The sequence below is a fragment of the Scomber scombrus genome, chromosome 18, assembly GCF_963691925.1.
Source record: "Scomber scombrus chromosome 18, fScoSco1.1, whole genome shotgun sequence".
NCBI lineage: Eukaryota > Metazoa > Chordata > Actinopteri > Scombriformes > Scombridae > Scomber > Scomber scombrus.
Window position 1 is genome coordinate 18,243,655 of NC_084987.1, and position 13,590 is coordinate 18,257,244.

The 13,590-nt window shown below is 38.7% G+C and overlaps 1 protein-coding gene across 1 annotated transcript; it reads right to left on the bottom strand.

Annotated features, from left to right (window-relative positions):
• Window positions 1-780: 780 nt before the first annotated feature.
• On the bottom strand, window positions 781-12,786 carry LOC133999381 (SEC14-like protein 1). The gene is made up of 16 exons (XM_062438600.1): window positions 12,635-12,786; window positions 12,195-12,283; window positions 9,463-9,612; window positions 9,101-9,232; window positions 7,051-7,179; window positions 6,660-6,879; window positions 5,821-5,930; window positions 5,347-5,536; window positions 4,826-4,914; window positions 4,655-4,725; window positions 4,374-4,545; window positions 3,650-3,784; window positions 3,271-3,405; window positions 2,091-2,342; window positions 1,770-1,948; window positions 781-1,489 (listed from the first exon to the last, which is right to left on the bottom strand). The coding sequence occupies exons 2-16, from the start codon at window positions 12,255-12,257 to the stop codon at window positions 1,384-1,386; spliced, it is 2,133 nt and encodes a 710-aa protein (XP_062294584.1). The 5' UTR covers window positions 12,258-12,283; window positions 12,635-12,786; the 3' UTR covers window positions 781-1,383.
• Between the last annotated feature and the right edge of the window lie 804 nt (window positions 12,787-13,590).

Sequence of the window (13,590 nt, forward strand, 5' to 3'; positions counted from 1 at the left end):
TTATTTATGACTATTAAATCAACTTAGCAAACTGTTTTTAGCAGTATAATAATCCTTGCTCTTTGAGCCTGTGAAGGCCAGTAAAAAGAATTCAGCCTCAAATCACATAACTGCTGAAGGAGAGTTTTTAATGGTAAATTATGCATATCAGGAGAAAGAGGTGCTGCTATTTATGTGGACAATGTGTGTCTTGGGAGGTCATTAGAACAAGCTGAGTAATTTAGTGAATAAGCTGCTGGCAAAGTCAGTGCACTTCCTCTTTCTAAGAGACACATCGGCAGGAAGTCAGGTTCCTGCTCAATCAGACCCTCAGAAAAACTCGATCCACCTGACTTCGTATTGTGTTCAGAGAAGCAGCAACATGTCACAAGTTTTCAAACCAAGGAAAAAACAAAAACACAAGGAAATTCAATTAAGCTTTCGCTGGAAGCATCTGATAAGTTTATGGAAATTAAAGTTTTATGTAAATCAGTTGTCTGCCTGGCCCTGTGCCAGATCACAAGGGGCTGCGCTATATTGCATTCAAATTAGCTTCCTCAGAAAACTCAGCAGCTATGCCTAACAAGCCCAAAAACAACATTACATGCAATCTTGAGGGTCTATTGCATATTTTAAAAGAGATTTCACTCTTTACATCTCACCTACTGTAGTAAAAATTATGAATTACTGATCTCCAAAATCATACACAATTACCATTTCACTCCAGCACTGCTACTATAGTCACTTTTTTTAAAATTTGTTTTTAATTCAGTACAAAGACACACTCACATACATAATAATTTGTGTGATAAAGTCTTTATTCAAGCAATTCTCCTTTCAATTTCTGAGAAAGACCAGTTTGAGTGAAACATGATGTACTACAGTAAATCCATTGCAGATGAGCTGTGAGCTGTTTGTGTTACAGAGTATACTGACATCTTGTGGACAATTGAAGCAACTTCAGGTATAGTATCTGTGTGCTTTGGACATGCTTTATACTGCTCTATTTAATTGAATGTAAAAACTGCTATTTGCAATGCTGCTTCTTCTTCATTTATTTATTCACAAGAATAACAGTAGATGTTCTTCTGAATGTCATCTAACTGCAAATCATATATTTATTTAAAATTTGCAATGTACATTTTCATTTGTCCAGTTCTATTATACTAATAAAAAATAACAAGTCAGTCATCACAGTCACAAAAAAGGCTACTTTAGGTACATAATTTCCAAGAAACTCTACTGATAAATGAATACAAATATTTCCATAATACTCCTCTCACCTTCAAATGTCAGATTTTATTCTAATTAAAAACTGTCTTTTTGAAGGCATAAGGCACAGTCAGAGGCAGATGTCAGTAGATTTAAGGTCAGTCTCGTCTTTAGACACCTGCTGAGCAGATGCTACCTTGAGATGGTGGAGCTGGCTTGTGATTGTCTAGAGGAAGTAGTGACAGCACTGAGCTGGGAGAAACCACTATGACTGGACTCCAGGCTGGTCATGGATCCTCTAGAAATAACGAAAAAAGAAAGAAAATAACTGTTAATTCCCAGTCATGATCCTGCCCCATAAATGACTGTACAAGCCTTTCAAGCTACATAAAAAAACATATGCATAAAACTTCTCTGTAAAACACAAGAAAACGTCATTTCCAGAAATATCCAAACATTGATTTAAAAAAATAAATAAAACCCACACTAGCAGTGCAGCCTGTATTAAAGACAGCTTCAGTCCGACATAAAGGAAAAACATGACATGGCCAGAGAAAAGACTCAGTGGAATAACTGACCTGAAGTCATGGGAGGCCAGCACCTCAGTGTAATACATGATTTTACACTTGTGGGAAGAGACCTGCAGAGACGCCAGCACATCATCTACACGAGGCAAGCTGGAGGCGGAGCAGGCTGGGGAGCTGTGGAAGCGCCACTGGAGGATGTAGAAGCCCGGCCAGCGTGTTATGTGGGAACCCTGTTTGAACAGAGGAAATCTTCCAGATCAATTTGAGGACTGACTGCTTTGAGGACACACTAGCTGAAACTGCTTAAAAAAACCCAGTGCAGATGGCTCCACTCACTCCAATATATTCTTTACATCACAACCAGCTTCTCACCTGTACGCTCTCCCCCTCCCTACAGGTGAGGGCCTTCTCCACCAAGCTGTAGTCCTGACCCAGCACCCAGCTCTTGTCTATCAGCTGGGCGTTGACGGCCCCTAGGGACGTAATGCCATGGGTTGCAAGAGTGTCTTTCTTCGGAGGCTGAGGGAGCCTCTTGGAGTGATAGATATTGAAGATCACATCGCCTTTAGACACATCAAAGTCCCAGGTGATGACGGAGGAGGCCTCAGTGATCTCAATCAGCATCTGTAGCAGGATGTAAAGAGATTGGAAACACAGAAAAAGCAGACAGCAGGCCATTAATCACATGGTTTATCCAAGCCTGCAGTGTAGATTTGTTACAGCTGGTGGCACCCTTATCCACAGAATATATTATAAACAAGTAATACCACCTCTTGCTTGTATGCCTTCGCCAACAAGACTTGCAGTAGGAATTTTCTAATTTAATAACAAGGTGTGTTTATTTTCCTTGTATGTGTTCACATGCTTGGCCAATAAAACTGATTCTGATAGAGCACAAAGTTTAACCATGACAGTAGACAATGCCTTAAATATGGATGTTGCTGCAAATAAGCTACAGTTTCTAAAATGTGGATGCTTCAAACACATCTTCATCCCGCAGCACAGAAGATATAAACAATCACTACAGTTTCAAGGTTGGCTCCCAAGATTAGTGACACCAATTCAGCATCCGATCAAATGTAAAATACAGTCACACTCTCCCCTTCTTCGAGTTATGGTGTTGAATAACGGCCAGAAAAGTGTCAACAGTGAAACTGACTTTTGACCTTTTGGATATAAAATGTCATCACTTCATCATTTTATCCTATTAGACAATTCTGTTCTTTGTCATAATTAGTGTATGAGTTCTTGAGTTATGGCCAAAAGAGTATTTTGTGAGGTCACAGTACCTTTAACTGACCTTTAACCACCAAATCTAAATCAGTTAATCTTTGAGTCCAAGTAAATGCTTGTGACACATTTGAAGAAATCCCTTCAAGGCGTTCCTGAGATATTGCGTTCACAAGTATGGGATGAAACTCGAAAACATATCTGGCCATGGCTGACACCAGTGCAGAGGCATTCAAATTCCCACATGCTCTGGTAGTCTTATTCTATGTTGCCTAGGTCATTAATTTAGATCTGGGTGCGGCTATAAAAGCTTAGACGTTACCTCATATGGAGCTCCCTTAAATATACTGGCACTTTTATAGATGGAGTCAGTCAACAGGCGGTTTTCCTCACTCTCCAGCTCTTCTGCTGTCCTGTACAGAGACTTGGGGACCATACCTCCCTCAGGGATTTCACACTGTGTGAGGAGGAAGGGCAGAGGGGAAAAAACCCATCGAGCTCAAACAATGACAAAAAGAAACAACTCACATTTACATAACTTGTCTGTATATGTGTGTGACCTCTTCCTATACTGTCCCAAAATGAGTAGAAAACACCCAATAACATTATTACATTCACTTTAACCTCTACATTAAATGGAGCAAAAGGTGTGGTCATAAAATTCACATGTGCAGGTCATTATGCTAAAGAATAAACTTCACCATGGAGTCTCCTCCCAAGAAGTCGGGGATGATCTCTCTGTCAATGTAGTCCACTAAGCCTCCTGGACCCTGGTAGTCATTTCCAGCATAAACAAGGAACTTCTTACGGGTGTTTTCATCGATCAGGGGGCTGATCTGGAAACAAGAGTCCAAGCAGTCATCAGAAAACATGAACACAGCAGCAGGTTCACCGTAAAAATCAATCCATAAATGAATTCATTACTGTATATGATAATATTTTTGTATTCTATTTGCTATAAATAGTTCCCAACAAACATATTTCTTACATTGAATTTAACACATATTTATCTTCACGTCTTCATATAGCAACTAAAACAGCTCCAATTCAAATCCACATATGTGATGCTTACTGTTTTCATTACTCTTATTGTTTTGCTTTATTGTTATATATTCATGTGTTTAATTTATCTTTATAGCTTTCATGAATACTACTACAACTCTATACACTTCCGCATATTTCTATAGCAATGACAAAATATCCCCCATGGGGAATCACTAGTTGGTTTTTTTTTGTATTGCAGAGTTATAATTATCTTCATTTGTTGATATTAGTTTGTTATGCTCCTCTGTTTCATCTTTGTTTACCATTCTCTCATTTTCGCAATTGATCCATCACAGAAAAGCAATCAGCATGATGCACTTGACAACATAATGCATTCTACCACAATCAGATGATTACTGAAAGTTATTTTTTTATTCTCACCAAGGTCCAGAGCACTGGAAAAACTCTGGGTGCCCTCAGGATGAGCAGGCGACCCAGAGTCTCTGGGTAGTTGGCCTCCACCACCTCAATGATTCTCAACAGAGCCTTAATTCCTGGTCTCCACAGGTGACGCATAGTAAGACCCTCCAGATCCGCCAGGCAAGTCCAACAGCTGACCAACACCATAACACAGACATTGCATGAGTGTACAAGTAAGCATGTGTGCAGCTGATCAGTCATTAATCAATGACACACTGATGATACAAAGAATATTAAGGTACCTAATGGGTCGACCAAAGACTCTAGTGTTTTCCTCACAACGCCTCAGTCCCTCTTCATTGATGGACAGAACCTGGATCACAGTTATCAAGCATGAAGTCAATTTAAGATATTTTAAATATTTTTTATTTGTATATAAATGCATAAATCTCATGGATATATAATGATGTCACCTGTCTCAGTAACGCCTCCTCTCCCAAGGCTCGCACCAAACCCTTAATGTCCATTTGACCCAAGCGCAAGATATACAGAGGACGACCATCTAAACACATTTCATACACAGACACAGACCAATTCACAGATTATATAACAGCAGCGAAATATGGATCATTTCTATGTCTCATTAAAGCTGTTGTTTACCATTAATTTGGCATGTGAACATCAGAAGGGCACTTCCTGCACTTAACCCGGTGCATCAGCTGAGCTGTTAAAACCAGTGACTCATTTTCAAATATGGGAGCTACGACAGATGGTGCCCGGACTTCAGAGTCAATAATTAACAGGCCACTTTAACCTGCGTGGACTTTATAAATACAGCAGACTAAACATTTCTGCCTCTATCTTCAATATACACTGATAAGTATTCACTTCCAATGTAAACAAACCTCAGAAAAACAACAGTAACCAGAGAAACACAGTGACAGTGAGATGGAGTCAAGATAACATACAGTAGGCTGTATTACTCAAACAATACCTCTGTCATGGTGGTGCCAGCCTCCAGTATAGTAGTCATGTAGTAGCTGGGGGCGCTCCCAAGTGTCTAACAGGAAATCCACCTGATGTTGCTTTCTCCAAGTAAGAGACTGGCACAAGAGCTCCCTTGCTTTGTCAAGGTTGAAGTCCCTGGCCCTCAGGAAGCGCAGCACGTGCTGGTCCTTTGGAATCTGTACCACAACAGGCAGGAGTTCACCACAAAAATGTTTTAAATTTACTGATAATGGAATTTCTTAATTGGTGCAAACCAGCCACATTAAGGCATTAAGGCGGCCTATTAGACAATGGATGCTTTTAGTTACTATAATTTAAATGTAAAAGCATGAGCTAAACAGAAGTATAGGCTGTGTGAGCGTGTAGATAATAAATTGATGTGTATTTTACGTCACAATACAAACAGCTCTGTATTCAAACAATATATTTATACATATATATAAATCAATGTATAAGTGACCTTGCCCTTGTGGGTTTCCTGGAGCCACTGGCGCAGTCGAATAAGACAGCTCTCCTGCAGAGGCGTTAAATCACCTAGGTAACGTCTGATGTAATCAGCATCCAACTTATCTACAGGCCAAAACACATATACAGTGTACAGTCAGCACATATTGCATGCATCACATGGAGACATCAGACACTGTGTGCACTTGAGTGGAAATAATGAAATAAGCTCTACATTGTAAGTGATGTGCTATTGTGGGCCGCTTTGTATTTTGTATGCGTCCTGTGCGTTTTTTGCTTTGCTTGCTGTTATATGTTTTATTATTGACCTATGAAAGGGACGGCAGATGAAAATGAGCTATAAGCTAACTGTGGTACAGTACATCAGATGGTAACATCTATGTTTAACACTGTACATGGTTATAGTAAACAAATGACTACGACTATACCAGACATGTACATAAGGCAGCTATTTGGCACTGTTCTGTGAGCTAATTTGGCTTAAAATGTTTCAGCAAGCTTGGGCCTGTTTGCAGCTATTCTTTTTGACACAGAGCATGCATTAGTAACCCAAGAACAGAGGTGGTATTAATCTTGTTGTAGAAATTGCTGTTGCATCACTAATAACCAGTGGTGTGAGACTTTCTTAATTTACTGGTAAAAGCATACAGTACATTCTGCTTTTTAAATGCCATTGAACTATCTCAGTCCTCTCACTAAATATATTTACTGTGAACCAGTTAATACAAAAGGACAGTTCACATTACACGCATCTTTGCATTTATACACTGCACTTTTGTGTTGTGTTTTGGCTGCTATTCTGTACTCCATTGTGACTAGTGAGTACACACTGACCATCAGGGGAGCCAGCTACTAGCTCTGTGTGGCCGAGAGTGTCTTTATTGGACAGCCCATCCTTGGCACTGTTGATAGGGATGACTCTGGCAGTAGAAGGCGGTGGCAGCTGGAGCCTGGCAGCAGTAGTGTCAGAGACAACAGGAGGTGTCCAACGAGGTATATAAGTTATTCCTTCCTCCTCCAGCTGTCTGAGGTAGTACTCAACAATCTCTTTACCCTAAAAAATGGGATGGATATGAGACTCTGTGTTAATGGGACTGTTTAGGTCACAACAATGATTAATTTAATTTATCAACAAACCAACACAACAGATTATAAAACACATATATTGTTGGCATGTGCATTAACAAAGCTTCACATTATCAAGAGTCAATTCAAACATACAAACCTTTTTAATGCTACTAGCATACTGTTTCATTGCTATCTTCTCCGCTGAGCTCTCAAAGCCAAAAAAGGACTTAATATCCAGACTAGCTGTCTGTTCAAAGCATGTCCAGTCCTCATTCTCTGGATGAACCTACGGAGGAGGACAAAAATGTGTGACAGATGTTGAAACTTCAACTCAACATATTCATTTTTTATTTCAGAATGTGCACAAAATCAGGCAAACAATACAAAACGTGAAGCCTCCATAGCAAAAACACTTGAAGTGTACTTATCAGTCGAGTATAGTAGCAGACATCTGGTGTCTAGCAAACTTTTAAAATGAACAATATTTGTATATTCATAGATTCTGGATTTATCACTGAGAAAGTGGGTATTTTAAAAAATAAAAATAAAAAAGCATATCAGTCACAAACTCTTAGTTAAAGCAGATTATGAGTGTCTTTAAACGAAATGAAATGAAATGATATTGCTGGAGGGAATTATGTTGTGGAAAACCAGGAGAATTTAATAGGGAGAAATTACAATTACTCCACCAATTAACACAAGTGATTAGCACTGGCCTATTCAACTGGCAGCCTGTGGGCCACATTCAGCCCAGAAGCAACGTACGACTGGCCCAGCGAGTTTGAATTAAATAGGCTATTTAATGGCAATTTGAATTGCAATATCATTTCAAAGGGAAATATTTGTTAATATCAATGTTATTTTGAAGCCTAAATAATTACAGCACTGCAGCTGCAGTCTAAAATCTGTAAACAGCAAAAACAGCATGAGAAACATATTCTGCCTATCACTACAGGATCAGAATCATGTGAGTCGTGCCTGTGCAAGTGGGTCTGCCATCTTGGACAGCACGGTAAGCCAACACCAATTGAACAAACCTCATACACGCACCCAATGCAATTGGGCCCCATCAATGTAGTCCACTAACAGTGCTTGTTTTTGTCACTGACAGGCTCAGATTGTTATAATATGACAACAAATATGAGAAATAAAACTTAACCTTTCACTTGATCCAGTCTAGTTATTATTGTGTCTAACCAAATATCGCTCTGAAATCTAACAAGAGTTAGGTTCTTGCAGGAAGACAATTGTGGAAGCATGAGAGTTTTAGAGAGGAGTGCTGGGAAAAGTTTGTTATGTTGGAGTGCAGAAAGTCTAGCTTAGAGTTATCTAGAGCCTATCTCAAAGCTGAAATGGCTGAATATTAGCTGTTTACCATATTTAGCTGTCTTCCTGCAACAACTCAACTTGAATGAGATTTCCAAGCAAAACTTGATTAGACACAGTAACAAACAGACCGTATCAAGCAAAAGGAAAATAAGAAAAATGTATTTCTCTGTATGGTCCTTTGTGTAACGTTGTTAGAAAATTATAATAACAAACTGAATCTGTCACTGGTGAAAACAAGCACTTAAGTGGAAATATATGGAGATACTGGTAGAAAGAGTGTGTTATTGGTTACTATTATTGCCACTTATTATGACTGTTATGATTCTGTGCATTGATAGCTCTTTTTTTAATTCTGTTTCGGCACTATGTGATGAATCAAGGGCAGATATGCCACAAAAAATATTTCTCCTATTTCAAAAGTGAAACAATAATCAATCATTGCTGTTTTATAACTAAATTCATTTGCATTTGTTTCAGATTTATCATTACCAAAAGCTTAGAGAAAGGATCTTAAATAGGCTACTGAAAATGTCTCATCTACATTTCCTGGTTTTAAAATCTGGCCCAATGGAATTTGTAATTTCATAGCCCTGGATTAGTGTATTTGGCACACTGTAAGAGGATGATGTAAATTAATGAAATTAAATTCCTGCAGTAAATGGAAAAGCCAGATTTTTACACATGCAGCAGTCAGGACATATATATGACTCAGACTTCTACGTTGCTGCTTGCTGTGTCAGCACACACTGTATTGCTTGCTCTGTTCCAGCTTATAAGCACTAATAAAATCATTACGTAAAAATAAAACCATCATAACGACAAAGAAATAAAACTCTCCTCCTGGGCACATGATTATCTTGTCTGACCCTGGAGCTCACCGTGTATTTGCAGCACTCGCAGACAAAGACTCTGCTGGAAAAGGTCTCGTTATGGACCTCAATGTGAAGTGTCCTGTCTTTGCGGTTCAGAGTATTCTTCTGGATGAAGTACAGGTAGTCTACACCGGCCATCTACATCCAGAAAAACACAAAATTCAATTGGTTTACACACACACATTCTGCTGTTTTCTCTATTTGTTTACATGCAATCTAATGCAACAATGCACAAAATACCAACGAAAAAATGACACAACCTTGACAAAAAAATAATTTTTTGGTTCTTCTAAAGGAAACATTATATCTTATTATAGCAGATAACTGTTTCATGGCATTTAACCAGTAAAATGTCAGAGGAGGGGTACCCGTTTGAAAAGTCGTGGGGCATCAGCTTCAATCTTACAGCGCCTCTCAGTTACAAGTGTAGATCCGTCCTCACTTTGGCTTTCACTGATGACCTCGCTGTCTACAAAAATTGGTATCAAGGGGCACTTTGGGAACCTCCTCACATAGGCCTGAGAGGGATAAATAAATCACATTTAAAAAGAAAATTAGTCACAGATAATTATAGACTGCTGTTATATATGTTGTGTTCATTCAGACATAAAGTTCTTCTGCTGATTTGAACGACTGTTGTACTTGTATTCGCCCTAAAAGTAACCTGATTTCCTTGTCAGGCTAGGATGCATTTCATTTTTAATGGCTTTAACAAATGATATTAAAAATATTAAAATTGTATTAAAATGTTATGGGTTTTGCATTGCAACAGCCTGCAGCTGCAGCAGCTTTTTCACAAGCAGTCGGTGTTGGCTTTGTGTTTTACTGCGAACAGCATATTGTATGACCATTTGCTCAAGCCAATTTCTCCGGGCCTCACCTGCCAATATTGATTGAATTGCTTTTAGGCTGCTCCAGGATATGCTAAACATTGGACCTTATGCTGTGTGTGTCACAGCTTCGACCTTTAAGTCCTTAATCTGGATAACTACCAGCAGGGCAGTTTTTGCTGACAAACTACTGACAGGTAGCAGAAGGTACTATAGAGGGCTGCCTGTTTAAAGATTTAGAATAACAATTGATTAGTTCACAGTGGAGTAGAAAACTATTACTAACACTCTGGGATACTGGGATGTCTGATAGCGTATGACTCAGAGGATTTTCAATGTTGGTAGAACTACACAGACTGTACTGGCAATAAAAACAGACCACAAGCATTGACATGAACTGAAAAGAAGTCAAAGACAGCAACAGGTTTTACACACACACTCCTCTGCTCTCTGTCTGTGTCATATAAAGAGCTATAGGCCCGTGTGTCTGCTGATTGAGGGGGGGCTGAGCTACACACACACACACACACACACACACACACACACACACACACACACACACACACACACACACACACACACACACACACACACACACACACACACACACACACACACACACACACACAATTTGTACTAATGCAGCACAGCATATAAGCAGTCTAATCAATAAGGTGACATTATTAATGGGAAAGGTTTCCTTGGTAAATAAGCAGCATTGACTTGTGTTGTGTAACAAAAACAAACAACATGTTTCACTGATTGCAGACAACCAGAAATCTCTGACCTAATTATTCCCCTCGGAGCTATAAGAATAACTGTCAGTGGCAGGATCAGTCAGAGGACTAATGAGAAAGCTGGGAGATAAATCTGAGCAGTGGAGGTGGTAGACTATCCACTATTATTAAGGTGAGTCTCACCTTAATAATATCGACACTTAAATCTTTTCAAAAAGGATTACTTTATTTAGACCTTTTTCAATGACCTGCACTGACGCAAGAGGAACTTTAGACCTCAGATTTACTTTGAGAGATGTTCCATGGAAAAGTATCATAAAGCCTGTGTAGGTGTAGGTGTTAACTTGAACTGTGTGGTGACAGTCACAGCTGCTGTTATAGCCTGCAGTGCAAAGTGTCACTGTAGCATCACGGTCTTTACCCCACTCTGAGGATATTGCATAAGCTCCTGGCTTAATATGTAACTGCACAGAACAAGAAGCAAAAACAAGACCTGGTGAAAGTGGATAACAAACAGACTGCACATCTACAGCATTTTTTCTTTTATCCTACTGCTTTACATTGAGTTCCTGTTCCAACAAATGTATAGCATTCAGTTGCACGTTGAAGGTGAAGAAAGCAATTACAAAGACATTTTCCACACAAGGACAGAAAGGTTTGCACCTCATATGGTAAAAAAAATGTGTGGAATTTGGGATCTTTGTTGCTATTACAGTGGATTTCCTGTTATGGACAGTTGAACACTGCTGCAGTTTGGCTGGTGTAGAAAGCAGCCCTTGGATTTGGTGGGACTAACATCAAAATCTATCAACGATTACAGTAATATAGCTGAGAAAAATGTTGCTGTCCAACTTCATTGTGACTGCAGCTTATATCAGTGTTACACCATCTACATTTTGTCAGCTGTTCACAGGAATAAGACCAGTCAGCTTCAATATGTTTTTAACAAAACATCTAGACTGTTGTGGAGGCAAAACAGATAAAATGGTCGGTCTGCCATTGAAAAAAAATGAAAAGAAAAAAACTTTCATTTACAAAGTGCGACTTTGAATAAGCAGCAGCTTTTTGTAGATTACTGAAGGCTGCACAATTACCACAGCGGCATGAGAGATAGCAAAAGAGGGTATACAGTATATACTCTGCCCAGCCATTACACAGCATTTATTGTGAGTGTCTATCAAGAATGATACAGACAACCCTGGAAGGCAGACAGACAAGGTTTGAGATATTTAGTAGTTTATAAAAGTTGCTGGTCTGCTGTCACCCTCAAGTGAAAACTCTGCTTTTTATTTTGAATTTCTACATTAAAACATTCAGTTTTTCAATTAAATAAGAAAGTATAGTATGTTTAATGAATGCAGGGGGTGAAAGTTCCACTGGCTGAAATAGATCAGACACATTAATCCCCAGTTTAGTTATGCAAGAGCCTGCAAAGTCATCACACTCATATCCACTGCTGTTTTATGTCATATGATGTCATGGGGTGACTGACACTACAGTATATGGTTCAGTCAATACAAGCACACTACTCACCGCCATGATTAGTTCAAATGGATGCTTGTAGACTCGGACCGGTGACTGGTATTCCTGCACCATGGTTGCAGCTCATTAACCAGCAACCTCTGTTCAATAAACAGAGACAACATCACGACACAGACACAGCAAAGTAGTAAATTAAGAAGGCATGACAGCACTTTGCACGGGTCATTAGTGCCTGCCATAAAAAAGTTCATTGTGTACTAGCTGAGCAACGGGGGGGATGTAAGGACAAAAAGAGCGAATCATATGATTATGTTGAGTTAAATAGTTTGAACTGTAGTTTGTACAAGAAGAAAAAGAAGTGACTCAACAGGAATGCTTAAATAATATCAAGTATTCAGAGTTAGTATCAAAACTTCTACAGGCGCATACGGTACTGTGGCACTGTACGCGGGGCCTGAACAACGGGGGGGAAATACATACAGTAGACTTACAGTAGTGTTGAATCCTGAATGGTAGATTTTTGTTGCGTATGTGAAGCTGTCCAACTATCTGAATATCATCCACACACACTATCAGCTGAGAGAGAAAAGTATAGTTCCCCGCACTGAAACTGTGAAATGAAAAACAGAGCTCTGAGCGGTGACTGTTAGCTCCGCCTCTTTCAGACAAACAGGAAGCCTGTCTGACAGCCGGGTCATTCCGTGTCAAATCAGACAGGATCCAGGAGATTGCCTGCAGCACATTTTGTTCAAAGCTTGTCTATAAAGTTTGGCTCCGAAAACTATGGCCTGTAAAATATCTTTGTTCAGTTTTTTGTGAGGGTATTATAAATCCATTTTTGAACCCATATGTTATCAATCATAATTTTTTGTCTTCAGATATAATATTTTATTGATCTTATTGGTCTTTAATTAACTACAATACCTTAAACTAATGGACATGAAGATATTATGAATAAAACAAGGTGTGGTAGCTTTTTCATAACCTTAACCCTAACCAATATGTTAAACTTATTTAGCCTCTAATATGAATTTACAAAAGTTATATTTACAGCCACTGACCACATGAGAAATTAATACATTATTTATTTTTAAGTCTTATGATTATTATTAATATGATCATAATTATATCAATTATAATTACACATTATAATTTTCACACTGAATCGTGCAGGAAAACCATCTTGATGTGTATTCTTGTGATTTCTAAATTTAAATAAACTATGATCCAAATCTAAAATTATAATTTACGATCACTCTTAGAGAGAATGATGGAAAATTAATTTGACTTTATTATTTTTATTCACTCCATTATCTGATGACTTTGAAATGAAATTCATGGTTCAATTTTATTTAATATTTTTTCACCTTCGTCCCTGCTGGTTGGCACCGCACCTGACTCATACTCTGCACCTTGCTGATGGGAAGGCCAGATTAAAATGACCTCA

Bases quoted from the DNA above. Each gene is read 5' to 3' on its own strand.
- LOC133999381 (XM_062438600.1), bottom strand. From the start codon at position 12,257: ATGGTGCAGGAATACCAGTCACCGGTCCGAGTCTACAAGCATCCATTT. The intron at 7,180-9,100 runs GTGAGCTCCAGG...CCTCCTCCGTAG, and splicing joins GCGAGTGCTGCAAATACACG to GTTCATCCAGAGAATGAGGA. The intron at 6,880-7,050 runs GTTTGTATGTTT...CCCATTTTTTAG, and splicing joins ATGCTAGTAGCATTAAAAAG to GGTAAAGAGATTGTTGAGTA.